At 42.8% G+C, this 19654-nt stretch overlaps 2 protein-coding genes across 2 annotated transcripts; one reads left to right on the top strand and one right to left on the bottom strand.

The window, feature by feature from the left end:
• Positions 1–362: 362 nt before the first annotated feature.
• tm2d3 (TM2 domain containing 3) lies at positions 363–7590 on the top strand. The gene is made up of 6 exons (XM_083760098.1): positions 363–495; positions 1272–1373; positions 3166–3326; positions 4422–4596; positions 5160–5235; positions 6444–7590. The coding sequence occupies exons 1-6, from the start codon at positions 390–392 to the stop codon at positions 6607–6609; spliced, it is 786 nt and encodes a 261-aa protein (XP_083616224.1). The 5' UTR covers positions 363–389; the 3' UTR covers positions 6610–7590.
• A 3188-nt stretch (positions 7591–10778) lies between these two features.
• larp6a (La ribonucleoprotein 6, translational regulator a) lies at positions 10779–18933 on the bottom strand. Its single transcript, XM_083791646.1, has 3 exons — positions 18346–18933; positions 13607–13805; positions 10779–12773 (listed from the first exon to the last, which is right to left on the bottom strand). Exons 1-3 carry the CDS (start codon positions 18606–18608, stop codon positions 11685–11687), a joined length of 1551 nt encoding a protein of 516 aa, XP_083647772.1. The 5' UTR covers positions 18609–18933; the 3' UTR covers positions 10779–11684.
• Between the last annotated feature and the right edge of the window lie 721 nt (positions 18934–19654).

Below are 19654 nucleotides of genomic sequence, written 5' to 3'. Positions count from 1 at the left end.
AAACATTTCAATATAACATATATAGAGTCCCTGGCAGACAGTGGCAGTTGGCACAAAACATTTTCATAAGGGGGTCCGTGGCGGCGGCCAAACATGTCTTTGACATGAAAAAGTTTGAGAACCAGTGTTCTTATTCTTAAACAAAACTGGGGCTAAAACAAAACTACGTTAGACGATAAAGTTTGACCGACGCGATTCGACAATTCATTTATATATCTCCCTTTGTTTCTTTTGGGGTGGTTTTCAGAGGTGGAAAGCCTGGTGATGCGAGCCTCGGATTGCGAGGTTACCTGGTTGCTTATTTCTCTCCCAAAATCTGGCAGCAACACTGTAGCTAGCCTCCCCCGTTGCAGAGTAGAGAGCTTATCCTATCCTGTGCAGCAACAACAATGGCCACGATCTGTCAGATTTGGAGACCGGATCGAGGACGCTGTGTGAAAGCCCAGGGCATCATTACACTCCTGTTCCTGGACCTCTTCTTGCAGTGTGTAAACGGTATGTATGAATAATCCCTAGTTAACATACACGCTTGTTTTTAATCCAAACGGCAAGGCTACAACCATGGCTACAACATGTCATTGTCACCACTGCAGCTAACATGCTACTAGCTGACTAGATTTTCACTGAATTGCACTGCTTAGCGGCATGGGCCATGGCTAACGTTAAACAACACTGAATAGCGTTGATGTCTCACTATTATACGATCATTATCCATTTCTGCTTATTGCCTAATCCTCCTGCCTAAAAGTACTGACATACAGGTAACGAATACGATAACGCGTCGTTGGAGTATAAATCAAGCTGTTTATATGATGTTTTTGCACAGTATGCAGTATTGTATATTGTTTGTTATAAAATATTTTGATAAATTAATACACAGCCAGGACCCAAATGGAATCAATAGGCCGTGCTTTCTTGTGTTTAATCATTTTAGCATCCTTTTGTATAGAACTGTTTTGTGCTTTTTCTTTTTTTCATACTTTGAATTTAAAGTATTCAAGCAAGCAATCAATCAAGCCCATTTCCCCCTGAAATTGCCCCCCCCCACACACACACACACACACAATGCACTGCTTTTCTGCAAATATACTTTTTCTGTTCCTAGTATTGATGATTTTCTTGTGTTATACTTTTTAGTATTATTGTATACCTGTATATTAGTTATGCAATAATACTGCATACTGTTAAAGTAATCAATCAATTAATTCTAATCATTGTAGTTAACTTGTCAAAAGGGTAGATGCCTGTGTTGATTGACTGTTGTGTTGTAGGTTATCTGAGCTCTCATGTGGGTCCAGAGCTCCCCAACACCCGGGATGCCCCACACCACAGTCCTGTCATCACCAGCCCTGTGATTCCTGCAGCAGCCTCCGGTAAAACTCTCTGCTCATTGTTGCCCCCAGCATAATATAATATATAAAAGGAGCCAAAGCAATATGTTCCTTAATGCAGTGGTTCTGAAAGTGGGGTCCGGGGAACTACAAAAGTAGTTAGTGCTACTTTTGTACATCGCAACCATTTTGATTGTGGCTTTTGACACAGTGAACCACTCCATACTGGTTAACAAGCTAAAAGCAATTGGTGTGAGCTGTGGCGTTCCTTTACTGTTCCTAATATATGTACAGCTCCATCTCACTGAATTAGAATATTTTGTAAAAGTTAATTTTCTTCTGTAATATAATTCAAAAAGTGAAACTTTCATATATTCTCAATTCATTGTGCATAAAGTGAAGTATTTAAAACTTATTTTGTTTTAATCTTGATGATTATGGCGTACAGCTCATGTAAGTCAAATTAGAATATTTTACGAGACCACAAAAAAAAGTTTTTTTAAACGAGAAATGTCGACCATCTGAAAAGTATATTAATGTATGCTGTTAATACTTGGTCTGGCTACTTTTGAAGAAATTATCTCATCAATGGGGTGTGGCATGGAGGTGATCAGCCTGTGGCATTGTTGAGGTGTTATGGAAGCCCAGGTTTGCTTTGATAACAGTCGTAGATTAATTTGTATTGTTCAGTCTCACGTCACGCCTTCCTCTTGACAATATAACCTAGATTCTCTGTGGGGTTCAGGTCATGCCAGTTGGCTGGTCAGTTAAGACATGCAAATCCCTTGACTCCTTCAGAACTGCTCTCAAAGGTCACCTACGGCCGGACGACTGCAATTCGAAACTGGCCCCCGTAAAATCTGAATACCCCACCCACCCCTTTTCCCCCTCACTGTATGTTCTTTTTTCCCTTTTTACCTCTATGATGATTTCCTGATTTTGGCTATATAGAAGTGTATATGTACATCTCTAAATGTTATGATGAATTAAACATGGTGGACCCTATTGTAAACAAGTGTAATGCTTTATGGTGTCGTCCACAGTTAACAGTTTTGTATTGAGTTGTGCTTGAAATGTACTGTAATTCTCCAATATGTTAATGAATCAATCAACATTGGCTATTCAAAAATAGCAGATCTACAAGTTTATTGGATTTTGTTTTTAAAGGTATATTCAGTGATTTCACTTAATTCAAATATCACTTATTTTTGAGTGGTGCAACCACTCCTACAACCAGCTTGCAATGTCCTCGCACCTGTTTGTGTGTCTGTGTGAGCATGACCTGTTTGTGTGTCTGTGTGAGCATGACCTGTTTGTGTGTCTGTGTGAGCATGAGTATGTGACTTAATAATAGCAGTAGGGGGCGCCAGAAACAGTGAGAGGGGTAGTGACTCTAATGAGAGAGAGTGAGAGAGAGAGGGGGGGGGGGGAATTGCACCACTCAGTTCACACGTGTGTGATTTTTTTGTTTTGTTGTGATAATCCTCCCTACTATAGAGTGTGCTGACCATATAAGGAGTTCCTCCCTGTCCCCAGTTAACCCCTGGGGGTCAAAAAACCTTAGGTTTCGTTTTTGACTCTCTATCCTGATTGGACGAAAGGCTGGGTCCCACAGCCAAAAACGAAACCTAAGGTTTTTTTGAGTGAAATCACTGAATATACCTTTAAATGTTTATATTGAAATGTTATTTCCTTTCAAAAAATCTCTTTCTGGATTAGGCACAAACCTTTTCAGATTGGGGACTGTGGCCAAATTCATATCAATTTGGGGGTCCTTGGCATGACATTTGATGTTGTCAAATGATGTTTGATGATATCCTTTACTCCTCGCCAGCATCTCCCACAGACGAGGGGAGCTACACAGCTAAGTGTCCCAGTGGGGGTCTGTGTAGTCGACTGCCAGCCGACTGCATCTCCTGCCACTTCCATCACAACTGCAGCTACGGGAAGACAGCCTCCTTTAACTGTAGGCCAAAAGCAGGAGTCCACTGTCTGGTGAGATAGCTTTGATCAAATAGTTAATTCTTTGTGGTGCTCACCAGCTTGTGTGATGTGTCCGTAGTGACTGAGACTGGGAGGTCTGAGGTTCGATTCCCCCACCAGGTCTTACCAAAGACTATAAAATATAAAGAATGAGGCAACCTGGGAAGCTGAGCTGGGGTCTGGGATGGCCTGAATTGCATCCAGGTTGGAATGAAGTGGAGTTATGCCACCTGCAGACAGCTGGAACCCTACAAATTCAATTTCGGGAACAGAGAGGACACACTTGTCAGTATTGAGTCAGGGTGTGCTTGGCCAGGGCAGCAAACGCCATGTTGAGTCGCTCGTAATGAACGTCAGCCGTGGCCCCGTGCACTACCAAATCACAGAGATAAATGGCCAGCCAGCACAGAGACCATGACTTTCTGGAAGCAGCTAGGGGCGGAGCAGAGGCTGAACGCCATCAGAGTGTAGCGGAACTGGTCTGGGACCACTGCCTTATTAACTGCACGCAGGTCCACGCAGGCCCCCCGACCTATTTTTTGCCACCACCAGGTTCGAGACCCAGGGCTAAGGGTTGTATTTAAGCTGTGTCATGGTCCACTGATTCACAAACACAATATTGGTGACGAGGATGGGATAACAGGCAAAGCAACATCATGTTGTATATTAAGACTGAAGTAGTCGATCCCAGATAATCTCCCCAATCATCACAAAGGCAACACAGGAATATGCAACGAGCGCAGCACAATCAAACAGCTGTCAGTGAGACATAACATGTAGATCTGCTACTTTTGATACTATTGTGTGACGCTGTTGTAAGTGGGGAATTCATTTACGAAAAAACACAAACAAAATATTGAGATAAGAGGTTTCTGCCTGATAGCAGCGATATGTATGGACAAAAATCACACTCGTGTGAAGTGAGGGGTGCTCTTATCATCGTACATCATCATGACGTAACATGTTGATTTGCTCAGACACTTACGTAAAATTGTCCATTCATTGTCAATGGGAATTTAATGTTTGTGTAAGACGAAAATATACACTAATAGCTGAATATAGGATGGGCCAGCGGCTACTGACATGATGTTTGTTCCCTTAATGCAGGTGGAGTCGGGACAGCAGCAGGCCAACTTCTCCCTGTCCATCACCTGTCGGTTCTGTTGGCAGCTGGACCCGTCTCTGTACCGCTGCTCCAACTCTCCCAGCTGTATGACAGTGTCCTGTCCACGCAAGCGCTACAACGCCACCTGTGTGGTGCTGGACCATGTGCACTGTTTAGGTAATGCTGAATGTTCTTTTCACCTAATTTCATTGCACAAAAGGATACTGGTGTTAGTTACTGTGAATAGGTGATGGTTTTCTTCTCCGCTAAAGCTTGTTTTATTGTTGTATACTGTATCAAGGGCATCTAGCCTCTTTACTGAGTAGAGCCGTTTCTAAAGGTAGCTCTCCAACGCACGCACATTGGCGGTGGTAAGTGTTGGAAAGCATCTGTTGTCGCGTCGGGTAACAAGTTGTAAGGAAGCTCGGTTGGTCGATAGCAGCGGGCTTGTTGTTGAAAAAGACATCACGCTATAGTCTATTCTTAGCACCATAGTAGCAGTCTGTTGGTGTCAGCTCTTGTGTGTATTCTGCAACTTTGTTTCCAACAAACTGATCTCACGACTTTATTCGACTGCCAGTCTACTGTCTAGTAATCTGCACGCTGTAGTAGTCTGTTTGGTGGAGAGCTACTTTTTCCCCCCCTTTTTTAAGATTAGTTTTTTGGCCTACTACTGTCACAGCTGGCATGTGTTAATATTCTTGTCTTTTCTCTGCTGTCTTTTGCTTACTGTACTCTAGGTAAAAGAGATTTTCCTAAACGTTTATACTGCAACTGGACTGGAGGATACAAATGGTCGACTGCACTAGCACTCAGGTAACCACAAACGACCCAGTGTAATATATATATATGGGGTTCTCAATGTTTTGGGCTGGGGACTCCTGGAAATGCTTTGGCCATGTCTCGCGCCCCCTGCCCCCCTCTTCTAGAGAGATAAAGTCTCTCTAGAAACGTTAATATTTTAAACAAGAGGCATGTTGAAGTCAGAAATGAAGACCGAAGTATAGCCATCTGGTCAAAACCACTGAGAGCTCCCTAGATTACGTGCTGCGAGCCTTTCTTTCTGAGCGCTAAACAAGGATGTGAACGGCAGCGCGCATGCGCGAACAGCATGGAGTACATTGCAGAAGGAGAGGCCAACTCCCCAAAAAAAGAAAAATATCAATGAAAAAGCGCTAGGACGTGTGTACACGTCCTCACAATCCATTGGATTAGCTAGGACGGCTCCACACGTCATTCGGTCTGAATGTGTTAAGGAAAGTTTATGCATGCACTGTGTGTACTAGCCTAAACTCTTAATTTCCATTTTCCAGCCATTCAGTTTTTTTTTAATCATCTGGGGACTCCCCAAAAGAATTTCGGGACCCCCCAAGGGGTCACGACTCACAGGTTGAGAACCCCTGTTATATATGACCAGCCGGTTTAGAACTAAAACTCCCTCAAACATCCAACCTTTGATCGATTATCAAAGTTGGATATCACACAATTTTGCAGGTTCTGGTGGGACTCTCTGTGTACTGTGGCAATTAGTAGCTCTCTTGCAAAAAGAAAAAGTGATAGGTTATCAATTAAACCTGTAACACCAGTCGTAGTTGTATGCACTAGTAACCACATTATCTTACACATAATTACAACATTATAGGTATTTGAAAATGTTTCCATTTAGTCCACCTAAACGCAGACATAAACTAAGACAAGAGAAGGTTTCACTGATGGTTAGTTATGATATCTCTGGCTTAGGTGGCTTAGGTGGACTGAGTCCTTATTCTGCCAAGACCTTGACAGTGTTTCAGTTAACATGACATTACAAAAAAAAGATGTTCTACCAGCTGTTCTTTTAAAATCTAAATGGCAAAGGCGTTTAGATTTTAGTTTAGTTTTAAAGTACCGTATTTATTTTGAGTGCCTTACTCCGATCAACCTTCAATCAAATCTCACCCATTTTCCTAAAATGCAACCCATACTTGCTGTAGATTAATGTTCTGAGGGCATCACTGATTCTGTCTGTTATCTCTTTTTGGCAGTATAACACTGGGTGGTTTCGGAGCTGACCGTTTCTACCTGGGCCAGTGGAGGGAAGGCCTGGGCAAGCTGTTCAGCTTTGGAGGCTTGGGTATCTGGACCTTAATAGATGTACTACTTATAGGGGTCGGTTATGTTGGGCCGGCCGATGGTTCCCTCTACATCTGACCCCTGTGTGTGTGTGTGTGTGTGTGTGTGTGTGTGGGGAGCCGGTTGGTTGGTTTGATGGACAGTTGCCGTCCATGACTCCTGTTACTTCTCAACATGTCTTGCCTGCTCAAGCTTCCTATATTCCTCTGCAACAACATAACCGTCATCCCATCAGACTAAGCAGACAGAATGTGTTTTCCCTGGTCACATGCAGAATGAAGCTACAGTGCTCACAGTTCTGTTCCATTCATCCTCCTGCACTCATCTTGCTGACGTTTTTTTGGAGAAACCGTACTGGAGAGCTAAAGAGACATTGGCCCGGTTTCCCTACGGACACATGTGTAAGAGGTATTTTTTTAAATTTGAATCCTGAAAATTAACAACAGATTTATGGTGACAATGGGAGGTAACGGAACACTGACGGATACCATTTATGTCCTACTTACAGTATGAAGAACAGAGATCTGAGATTTGTTTTCACAGTTGTTTTTAACAGACAAACCTTTTTCTTTCCTTCCAGCCTCAGTGTCTCTTTTGTGTGTACTGTGGATGAACACTGTAAGATATGGGGCCTGGTTGTTAATTTATAAGGCTAGAGTGTTTGTCCATTGCTTCAGCTGTACGGTTATCCAACCATAAAGACACATCTCATTACTAGAAAATGTGGTTTTGTTGATCACTGAAAGTAGTATATATGTAACATCACATAGGCATCCCAATTAGGGCTATTTAATTTAATGACTAATATTACATTTCTCCACCTGAAATTCAAAAAGTTTTGTTTTTGTGAATTATAAAGTGAAAGGGTGCTGCTAATTAAGTCTGGAAGAGCTTGACTGACTGACTGTAACACATTTCCTCTGATTAATTTCCTAATAATGGTGAAGCTGTGTGCAAGTGCAACCATAGATTTACTTTTGTTATAGTTCTGATTACACACACACACACACACACACGCACATTGTCTGTTGGGAGTACAACTTTTACTGTACTGTATATGTATTATGTACATAATAAAAACTGGGATTTATTTACTTCAAAATATTACACTACTACTCACTCAGACTATGTCTTCACATGGCAAACTCATATACCTACGCATACTCCAGATTTTGGGTGATGGTTGGGAAAACTAAAACATGATATCACTGAGCCATGGTGATAAGCGACTCACTGCTCACCCCAGCATATCTCTCTTGTACGGTGGGCCGTCCATCATGTAGCTTTGTGTGTCTCTGTGTCTGTTTAGGCCCCTACATGCATGCATGTCTGTCTGTTTAGGGTACCAAAGGTGACAAAGTGGCGTGGTTCGTGACGGGAAGCAGAGTTTTTAGTGTAACACGAGTGTCTGTCTGTGCCAGAGTTCAGTACAGTTTAACAATTACAGTATAGTTCCACCACTCACTTCACACAGGTGTGATTTTCCTAACCGTTGCGGTGGTTAGGTTATCACCTAAAACTGGAGTATGCGTCCCACTTTACTACTGTATGCATAGATTAAAGTTCTCGGTCGTCATTTTTAGCCAGCATGTCTCTGTTGTATGCATTATGTAGAATAGCAGGAACAATATTTCTAAAACATAATTTTATATATTGAGTTTAGGAAACAACGCTAGTGTGGGAGGGCTCAAATCACACATTACTAGTCTAGGACTTCACTTCGAAATGGTTTGTGATTTATTTTGCTTTAATCCATGTGTACAGTACAGTATGTCTTCACATAGCTTACTGTGTGTGATCATTAAAATGCTGTTCTCAGAGCTGCACATGCCCAGGCGGATGCTATGCTCTCTTAAGTAGTGTTTTGATTCCTTTTCACATCATTCTGTTTGGTTTCATGGGTTGTTCATCATTACACCAATTATTGCTATTGGTTATACTTACTGTAGGATGCTGTTACTCGAATGTGCAGCGCAAATGTACACCTTGTTCTGCTGTAAAATATATATTATTACCGTATTGCTTTTTTCTATTTGAAGTTTTGATTTGTCTTTTCTGCTTGGCCAAAATGTAAATAAATTGTGAAATCAGAGTTTTTACGCTTTTATGTGATCAATGTAGTAGGGTGTTAATTTACAACAAGTTAGAATATGGACTATAGGGATATGAGATTTCTACCTGACAACAGCAATATACTTCTTGGTTGATAGAATTCACAGCTATATTCTTAGCTGAGGCCACTTTCACAGGCGTGGGTTTTTCCACAGATGAAATATGTCCATCGAAAGAACACGTTCTAACAGTAGTTGGTGTGAAAGTGAATCTATCTAATCCCTAATTCAGACCTCTCTGTTACATAATGTGGGAGGGGTGGGGAGGAGGTACATGAAATAACTTCCACTATGGACAGTGTTTGGGCTTGTGTCAACAGTTAGAATGGGTTGTTCTTGCAGCAGCTGCGAAACATTTACTCCTCCCCAGATTCTAGTTCCTCAAATTTGACGCCATGTAAAGAGAGCCTCAACAATCATTTAAAGCAATGGCAGCCACCAGGTCATCACATTTGTGATGCACTTAACTCTGAGGGCAACAGATTATTTTAAACGCTAGCTTTAAATAAAAATGTTATGGTGTTGGACTTGGAAGTTGGAACAGCTAAACATTCAGTTGAGCATTTTTGTGTTGTCAGGAGTGGAAAAAGTACACCCTGGGAAACTCCCTATAAACAAATACAAGGATACTTATCTCATCATTCAATATACATTTAATTGAACCTTTTACAGTATAGACTCCCAGAGCATTGCAAATACATCTGATTAAAAACGAGACATTTACCACGTTCATTTAAAGGCCAATATTGTACAAAGTACTGGCAATACAGTGTACATACAACAAACGGCACCCTGTGATGTCATCACTGTGCAGTTCCATTCAGGGTTACCCTTTATACCATAAGTTATATGAAAAAACAGCTTTTGTCATTTAGATATGGACTTATGTAAATTAATTAAAGGTTGTCCCTTATTTGTTGCCCTGAGGTGTACAGGTACGTGGATCACATGACAAGCATATTGGAATTCCAAATCTACATGGATCTCTGACCCAAATCGAACAGCCTATAACTAGGACCACAATGGAAACAAGTCCCCAGGACTGTAAGCTTTAATGTCCTACTCTACCACATTTCTGACTAAAGTATTACATAAGAAATAGGCATTTTGAGCAGATTTACTGACCCAAATGTCAGACAACGTTGAGAGGCTTTCAGCACCAGACGAAACACTACATTCTGGGCTGTGTGCAACCCACTGGACTCCTGAAATGTATTAAACAATCAAATCTGGCATATTCAGTTCGCCGTCAGTCCAGGGCGCCTGGCATCACTATCCAATGCTCCTGCTCGGCACTAGATGTAACAACCATTATAGTCTCATTATCTGGGAGAAATCCAACCTCATTACTGGACTTGGTTACATTGTTAGTATAATTATGAAGGCTATCCATTATTGTTCATATTACAGGAATAATGGCTGTAATGTGCTAAAGGTGATCAGAAATGAGGGTGCGACTGAGGTGAGCCAACCCAATGTTGCGTTTTATTCACTATTCATGAGAAGAAGTGTAAGCCCAATTATTCCCAGTGTCACTGATCACACAAAAACATGCCTCAGCCCCATCCTTTGGGGAATATAGTACAGTACCTTAACGGCTTTAGGCACTCCTGTGCGTCTTACATTATGGTCAATTACAGTATAGGCCTATAGCAACAACATGTCAATACATTTAAGTGCAATCTCCCCAAAAAATAAATGTAAGATGCATTGCACCATGTTCCATTTTGCATGCAACTGTGATACCTGAAGCTGCAAAGGCACACATTCAGATGAAGTTGATGCTTTTACAATTGGTATTCTGGATCACCACTACAGTGAGTCACTCATCTAAATATATACAAACACATTCTGCTGAGATACAACAGATCTAAACATCTATTCTATATCTCCAAAACCTCCCATCTGTGCAGCTAGTCTCAGATGGGTTTGCTGCTAGAGCATCATACTGGAGCCAATTCCACTCTCCAAGACTGGAATTAATTCAGTATGCGTTTTGGCACGCTACATAAAATCTCCATGGGCCACACTGGCTTAGCCCTAGTTTTAAAAATGAAATGGTTTGAGAAAAAAAAAAAGAAAGAAAAGTGACCTACAGAATTGCTAGAAAAGTCAATCAAGCATAGTCAAGCCAAATGCAATTTAAGTAATTTATTTAAGAAATGCACTGTACAATACCCCAGCTTAGGTGTAAAGGCAAGAGAGCATCTAAATTACTGACATTCCCCAAACATCCCAACCAGCTTTGTCATACTGACAGAAAACAGAGATAAGCCAACCCAGAGCTACCTGCCAAACAGCCTAATATTTCATAGAGACTGGAGCGAACCCCTCTCACCTCCTTTGGAAGCTTAAGTTAAGTAACCATCAAGGCAATTATGAAAAGAAATAAAAAAGGCAAACAAAATACAAAAAATTAAAATACATAAAATGTCCATGAAAGATAACCGATCAAACTGTACGGCAGGGCTCAGTTTAAATAGCATGTAAAAGTGATAATCACAGTAGACAAATACATAAAGGCATATGGTGATACCTCGATATCAACCCCATTGCGCCCATGCCACTATTCACACAATTTACATATTTATACATCATCCACAGACAACGTTGTGAGCCTTTAAGCACATACTTGCGGACAGAGCAGACACAAACAAAGAAAATATCTGATGTGGGCATTCTTCTCCACCCCACAGACGATATGGAAAAGGGAGCAATGGAGGTGACATGGTCCATTTCTATGGCGCCTGAGAAACAATAAAACTATTTTTCCCTTGAATCAATATGAAGTTACAACTTAAATCTTCATTTGCAAATCAAAAAGATGTCACCATGTTAACAAAAAAAAAGTCATATAAAAATATAAATATATATATTTTTAACAAAAGAGACTAAACTCATCGCAAACAAAAATATCTACACGTCATTCAAATATGGGGGAGGGGGTTGCGTTTTGTGTCCAGGAACTGGGTCATAATCTTCACTGTACTGTTTATATTGGAGGGTATATAAGGGAAAATGAGTCATAAGTGCTCTAATGCATCAAGTCTGAGTGGCTGCAGTCTTTCCCCGCTCGCCTATGGCGATGCAGTGGAAGCCACGGGTACCATCAGGGCCTCGTGGCAGCCTCATGACCCCGAGCGGCAGACCATCTGCATTCTGGATCTTTCTACCCAGCATGGGGCTGCCCACTGGACTGCTCTCTTGTGATGCCACCTGCCGACGGCGTTGAACCCAGGGGCTCCCTGAAGGGGTCAGGCTGCTATCTGAGGAGTAGTCTGCCCAGCGGCGCCCAGCCTCAGGGCTCAGCCTGCCCTCGCTGGCCAGGGGAGACTTATGGGGGAGAGGGGATTTGCGCTGGGGGCCGGGGCTGGCGCGTGGGCTAGACCAGGGACTGTTTCGTGGGGACACAACAGGGCTGAGGTGGTTGATGCCTGCGGTGGTGGGGCTGAGCTTGTTACAGGAGCGTGACTTGCGGGCCAGACTGGGGGATGTGGGGTTGCTCTCGGTGTCTGAGGAGCTGCAGGCCGAATCGTCGCCATGGTACTGGAGCTCTCGAACTCTGCTATTGAGCGAACGGCTTTTGCGCATACCTCCCTCCTCGCGCGGTGGTCTTTCTTTGGGGACCTTCTTCTTCGGTGGCTTGGTTCCAATCAGGACCACCCTCAGCCCCAGGGAGCCGGCCCCTCCGTCCTCGCTACCCACAGTATCGTTCGCCTTGACCGCCGCTTCCACCTCCTCAAACTCAACGATTGCACATTCCTCCGTGATCAGCTGGGCGTATCGACTGCTCAGCCGCTTCAGGTCAGCCGGAAGATCTTTCCCAGGCTTCAGGACCCGGACTGAGGAGATGGCACCGTACGTACCGAATGCCTTCAGCAATAGCTTCATCAGCTGCTCCTGCTGTGTCGCTCCCTCGCCATTCTCCCCACAATCTCTCTCCAGAGCCGCCAGTTCTGGCCAGCTCTGCAGGTCACTCAGTAGCAGCATGCGGCTAGGCAGAGATTCGCTGGCGAAGACGGGCACCATTGTCTTGCGCCGCACCTTACGGCCCTCATCGTTGAGCTCAAGTACTGTTGAGTGTCTCAGGGCGTAAGCGGTTGTTCTCCAATCACGGGTCAAGTGTTTCACCTGCAAGGAGGATAAAATATTGTGTTAAGGTATAAAAAAATATATATATATATATATATACACACACACACACACACACACACACACACACACAATAAGTTACTCTGTACAATAAAGTTAACCAAATGCCCCAAATGTATTTTATGTAAGATTGTCAGAAGGGAAATTCAACAGAATGTACAGCTTCCCCTATAATCCTCCGTCATACTTCCTGAATCAGTAAGAGCACTGATCATTACGATACAAATGTGACTCATGACAAGGCAACAATATCCTGGCTTCATTGCATCAGCCAATAATTAATCACTGCTTTTTGGGGGGGTACTGATGGTTATGATGAATACACCAAGTAAAGCGGTTTGAATAATGTAGTGTGTGTGTGTGTGTGTGTGTGTGTGTGTGTGTGTGTGTGTGGAGGGGTAAAATTGCTCAGTGCAATTGAGAATTGCACTGCCGCAAACAGCAAGCCAAACTAGAAGCTCATCAACAATTTTCTAATTCAAGTGTCCATGGCATTTGGAATGAATAGCGATATTGCTGGACAACAGGCTGTACATAATTAAATAGACCTATCAATATCAAGTGTCCATGGAATTCAGGCTGGACATTACAGACTTTATACATATTATAAATGCACCATTTACCATTTATTCATCGTGTGAGTCTTTGATTAGCATCAATGTCTTTAAACAGTATTACAAATTATTATTAGAGCATATTTCACTTTATTTTGTTTAAATAATATTACAACATGATATACTGCAACATGTCATGTCCTTCACAACTATTTTTTGAGCAAGAGGCTCTGGAGATCAACTTATTTAACACGTTACCTTTTTGAAAGAAGTGAGAAGCTTGACACTGACAAAGCCCATTTTGTTGCGTCTGACATGTTTTAGCAGGAAGGCGTCGTGTTCCAGGTTCTCATCAGACAGGTAGTACTCGATCTGAGCTACCAGTTTGTGGATCAGGTCTGGGTCCGGGGGCTGCCAACTCTCCTCCTCCAGCTCACCTCCACTGGTGCCAGCTCCACTGTTTGAGAGAGGAAATATTTACTTTGCATCTTAGTAGTTCAAAGGTAGGTAGTTCAAGCTCGTTTCCCCCAGGCTGTAAAGAATTTAACAGATATTGCATTAGATTAATTGTACATCTTAACATTTGGAGGTGATGGACATCAATATTGTCTATGTAGTCGATACACCAGAAAAAATATCTTGAAAATCTTCAATGATTGTCAGTTTCACCCAAATATGGACAGATTTATGATATCCGCATCAGACTGTTTCTAACATACTTCCAAGTTCTCCCCAAGATATCATGTAAATTAAAGCACAACAGCACCACCTAGAATATTGTCTCAACTCCTATTGCCTACGATGGAGCTGCCGGGAGCTTAAAATGCCTATGGTTTCATTGCAAACCGATCACTAGGGGGCAAGTCCTGCCCTATACGGGAGCTAACTATTTCTGTAGACAACGCCCTGGTAACGTCTGTCCCAACAGCCAGGAATCTTGGTGTTGTCCTGGACAGTCAGCTCTTGTTCAAAGCTCACATCACAGCTGTCACTCGATCATGTAGGTTCACACTCTATAACATACGACGAATTAGACCGTTCCTCACCCAGGAATCAGCACAGCTCCTAATCCAGACAACATTCTTGTCAAAACTCGACTATTGTAACTCCCTCCTTACTGGCCTACCAGCATGTGCACTTAAGCCTCTCCAGCTGATCCAAAATGCAGCAGCTTGCTTGGTCTTCAACCAGCCAAAATTCTCACATGTCTCCCCCCTGCTCCGCTCCCTCCTCTGGCTCCCGGTCGCTGCCCGCACAGAATACAAAACTCTGATGCTGGCATTCAAAGCAACCAAAGGTATGGCTCCCCCATATCTTGCAAGTATGATTGAACCCTACAAACCCTCCCGCGCACTCAGATCAGCCAACGCAGGGAAACTGGAAGTACCCTCACTAAAAACACCGGGACAACGCTCCACACGTCCCAAACTCTTCTCCCTTCTGGCTCCAAAACTGTGGAATGCACTTCCCATTGCAGTCAGAACTGCAGCATCACTCCCAATCTTCCGCCGTAGCCTGAAAACCCACCTTTTCAGACTACATCATGGCCCATAGCACTTACCCTAACCCCTTAGATAGCATTTCTGTTGGCTTAGATAGCATTTGACACAGACTTATAGCATGTTATGTAGACAGCACTATAATTGTATTGTATATAGTCATAGCACGCCATAGTACATATGTATAGCATAGTAGTAAATATGTATAGTTTATATGTATAGTGTATGTATAGTTTCATTATATAGATATTCTACTGTTACTTTCTTAGCTTACACATGTTTCATGATAAATGCTTTTATGTGATGTATTCCCATGCTTTTGTTCTTGCTTAAATGTAAATCGCTCTGGATTAAGAGCGTAAATTGGCGAGCAAAATTAATTTGCAATGGTTTTTGAAAACCTTATGACCATACCTAACAGCATGCCAGAATTCAAAAAGCAGTGCATTATGATTTTTTACTTGACGCTGCCGGGAGCTACAATTCCTATAAACTGTATAAACTGTTAATTTGAATTTTGGCATGCCGTTAGGTATGGTCATAAGGTTTTCAAAAAACAACGCAAACTAATTTGGCTCGCCCCCTAGTGGTCGGTTTGCAACTTTGGAATGAAACAGGCATTTTAAGCTCCCGGCAGCCATCGTGGCAGCCATCATGGACGCCATCTTGAAAATGATGCCTTTCAAGTTGTTCGTTTTCCGGAAAGATTTAGTATGTTATTTAGCACACCCAATGGTAACAGAATCCATTGAAAAATCTCCATCAATTATTTGGGGTTCCAACCATATACTGACATATCTAATAGTGGTTTCATTGTAAACCGACCACTAGGAGGCGAGCCAAATTAGTTTGCATATAGTTTTTGAAAACCATATGCCCATACCTAACACCATGGCAAAATTCAAAAAGTAGTTACGAAGTGCATAATTGTTATCTTTGAATGTTATCTCCTGAAAACGATGCCTTTCTGGTTGTTCGTCTTTCCTAAGAATTTTGTATGTTAATATTTAGCACACGCAATAGTATCAGAATCCATTGAAAAATCTATTTTATCCATTATTTTGGTTTACAACCATAGCTGCATCTAATATTTGAGTCTGTGCAAACAGCCCACTAGGGGGCACGCCCAACGTGTTTGCACAGCTTTTTGAAAACCTTATACCCATACCAAACACCACACCAAAATTAAAAAACTAAATTGTGGTGATTTTCTACGAGTCCACCCCCAGCTAGTAGCCAGGAATTGTATTATGAAGCAGCCTCACCCCTGCACATAGTGGACACAAAGGCTGCCACCATTGTTATTCTGTCCTCAGACAGTCATCTCCTTGACATTTTTCCTATGTGACAGTGTGACAGGCTGTAGTCAACAGCCGTGCGAGTCACCAAACATGCCTCTGTGGCCACTGGCCAGAGCCTCCGCCCCGCCACACTGTCCTGTAACTCCTGTTAAGACCTCTCCATCTGACAGGCTGCAGCAGACAGAGCCACGTTCTCCTAGTGACGACATTTTACTTGAAGATGAATTGTCACACAAACAATGTCATTTAACGATACGTTAAGTGTTTTTGTAATTGAACATTGGAACACAAATCTAAAAATATATAATTTGTTTGGCTTTAAGGCTTCATAAACAAACTAAAACAATTTAAAAAAAATCCCCAGGGCAGATATGACAAATAATATACAAAGAAATGCTGACATCAAAGGTCTTACAACATGAAATGGAACTTTTCCCATTTTGTTGTGTTATGAGTCAAAGATGTGGGAGGGGAGTAGCTGCAACGTTCACCCCCCCCCACCCCCCCCAATAATAAAACTGCCCTATTAACTGCCCACCTCATCTGGGAGGATTTTGTTCAGTATTGCATAGAAAGACTTGTGGTGGCCAATCCTTTGAAGTTACACTCAGGTAAGGACTGTGTGGGAACAGAGGGTGTGAATGAAATTCTGTGGATGACTCATCACCTCCCACAACCACCCACTCTCTTCTTTCCTCCTAGTCCAACCCCTACTAAACACTCCCAGTAAGTACCATAGCCTATCCCCTGCTACTAAACCAGAGTAGCCCAACTCCTGCTGACCACCACCACAGGTGTAATAAATCCACTATCTTTGCCAAGAGCTCAGATTAAAGCAAGAAACTGGCAAAAATACCCACACAAAGCATACAAATTAAAATAAATTATAGTAATTGGAACCACTCTGTTTCTCGACAACAGCAGCATGCTCTCAGGGTTAACCGTGGTCAAAATGCATCCTGTGTGAAAGAAGAATGGTTCAAATTAGAACCATTGGCTTGAAGGCTACAGTACATGTATGTTACAAACTACAGATATAAAAAAGGGACATAAATATATATTTTTGGCAATGCATGGCCTGCTCATTAGTAGGCATCAAATAAAGGACAGTAAACAATACAAGAATATTCTGTAACATATTTCATACGTGCTGTAGACCCCTAGGACCATTATGGGACTGTAAATCTGAGAAGTTACACATGATTTGATTGAAATTTAGTTTAGAAGATTTAGTTCCATTTGCAGTGTTAAATACACACTGGAGGATTCCATAGTGTAGATTGGGGTCCCCAGAGAAGTGTCCATGAACCATGGCCTACTCACACAAACTGGGGGTCCTTGAAATCGATTTGAGGAATCACTGCAACAGAGCAGAGTGCAACTGAGGTGCTTTACAGACAGTAGGGGGGGCCTGCTGTGTGTGTAATATATATATATATATATATATATATATATATATATTACACACACACACACACACACACACACACACACGTGTGTATGTATATTGTCCCCCTCAGATGGCTACAATAGAAAGCGGTGTGATTCCCCACCTCTGCTCTGGCAACTTATTTTCAGTACATTTCACAACACAACACAGTGAAGCAGATGGGATAACATATAGGGCACAGAGGACAGGAATAGCCCAGGATGACGCAGGGGAATTAGATTAGAGTAATGTGAAGGTGCCATCCTTCATCTCATCTTCTGCTCTCTCCCCAGGTGTCTGGAGTTTACGTCACTGTTGATGCCTACAGGTGGTTACACACACTTCCATTCTGTCAAAAATAAATAACTAAAAATAGAAAACCAAGCAACCAACCCAACGTATCCATCTAATTCAGTACAAATGGAACCAAATTAAAATTGACTTTTTTTGTACACTACCAGACTTTAAGTCTAAAAGTCTATCCCCGTTTGGAAGGGTGAGGTTACAAACAGGGCCAGTAAAGTCGGTGCTGATGCAAACTATGAAACTAATAACCATAGATGATAGATAGATAGATAGATAGATAGATAGATAGATAGATAGATAGATAGATAGATAGATAGATAGATAGATAGATAGATAGATAACTTTATTAATCCCGAAGGAAATGTGTTCCTTGACAGTAAAGACGTTATCTTTCCGGGGCGTTTGTAAAAGTCAAGAGCGACCTGTGATTTTAAAATAAAAGCTGCATGTAGGCTAGTGTACCTGGACTTGTCATGCCTTCCCTGGTCGTCTTCGCTACAGCTGCCTCCACCCAGGAAATCAATATTATTAGACGATGACACTTCTTCTGGCTCTTCATCCTCCGCCGCCTGAATAGCCACAGTGATCTTCACGGTGCCCATCACGTCCTGCAGGTGCTGGTCCACCACGGCGATCACCTGCTCCTCGCGTCCCAGTGGTGGCGGCTCCGACGGTGAGGAGGGTCCTCCTACCGGGCTCAGGAACTCCGCGGCCGCCGCGCTCATGTTGTTCCTACACCGCAAATAGGAAGAAGTGAACGCGCTCTCGTCCTCCTCCGCTTCCTCCTCCTCGATTAAAACGGCGCTCCCTCCTCCCTGGATGCCTTTATTATTATTTGTATTATTGTTATTATTGTCAATCGTGGTGGTACCAACGGGAACGAGGGGACAGCAGCGGGCACATATGCCTCGACGTTTCGCACACCAGCGGCGATGAAGGGTCCAGGGAGCTCCGAGGACACGCTCCACAGCCTCCCAGACACCCCAGACTGTACCCCACGGCGTCGGGGAGCCCCGAGGTGCAGCAGCCAGCGAAACACAGCCAGCACTAGCAGCAGGAACTGTTGAGATGGAGGTTGTTACTTCCTCATATGTAAGAGGCTTTCTGTCTTTGAAACGAGCTCTGGGATTGGGCCATGATGGCGTCTCCCCCCCGCACTCACTCCCAACCCACCAGCAAAATGTGACAGAAAGCCAGGGGGCAGGCAGCAGGAAACCGAGGCAGCGCATGAACGCGTTCACCAAAGCGTGCATTTCTTTATTTCTTTTATTTCCATCTGAGAAAGAGAGTATGGCTTCTCTCTCGGTTCACGTGTAACATGTGTCTAAATAGGGGAGTATATGTATGTATGCCTGCAAATCAACGTGCGGCGTTCTAATTGGGAAATGGCTGTGACACGGCACGACCCCTTTTCTAACACAACTAATTGGATAACAAGCTTGTGGCTTTTATACCGCTGTCACTCCAGTCTCCACGATACGTCTTCTCATAATAATAATTGAGGACAGTGTGCACAGTGCACGCACAAGTTGCAAAACATTAGCAGTTCAGAAAATAAAAAAATAATTGTGGCCATTCATGATATCATCAGTTCACTGAGTGCACCACATTTACTACAAATCGTTATGAACCTGTACGTCATCCACACTGCTGTTGACTTTCCCCTCCCTCCCCAGTAGGCAGTAGGCTATACCCCATGTGAGATAAGTTTACTCCTCCTTGTTGGCAAGAGAAGCTCACAGCTGGTCGACAGTCTGACTCATCCCCTGCA

Source organism: Protomyctophum parallelum (assembly GCF_964188405.1).
Source record: "Protomyctophum parallelum genome assembly, chromosome: 2".
In the NCBI taxonomy this organism is placed as follows: Eukaryota; Metazoa; Chordata; class Actinopteri; order Myctophiformes; family Myctophidae; genus Protomyctophum; species Protomyctophum parallelum.
The sequence above is the reverse complement of the archived record's forward strand: the minus strand, read 5'-3'. Positions and strand labels throughout refer to the sequence as shown.

Coding starts and splice junctions, on each gene's coding strand:
- tm2d3 (XM_083760098.1), top strand. CDS start 390: ATGGCCACGATCTGTCAGATTTGGAGACCGGATCGAGGACGCTGTGTG. Junction 3,327..4,421: donor AAGCAGGAGTCCACTGTCTG/GTGAGATAGCTT, acceptor CCCTTAATGCAG/GTGGAGTCGGGACAGCAGCA. Junction 5,236..6,443: donor TCGACTGCACTAGCACTCAG/GTAACCACAAAC, acceptor TCTTTTTGGCAG/TATAACACTGGGTGGTTTCG.
- larp6a (XM_083791646.1), bottom strand. CDS start 18,608: ATGAGCGCGGCGGCCGCGGAGTTCCTGAGCCCGGTAGGAGGACCCTCC. Junction 13,806..18,345: donor GGAAGGCATGACAAGTCCAG/GTACACTAGCCT, acceptor TCTCTCAAACAG/TGGAGCTGGCACCAGTGGAG. Junction 12,774..13,606: donor TTCTCACTTCTTTCAAAAAG/GTAACGTGTTAA, acceptor TCCTCCTTGCAG/GTGAAACACTTGACCCGTGA.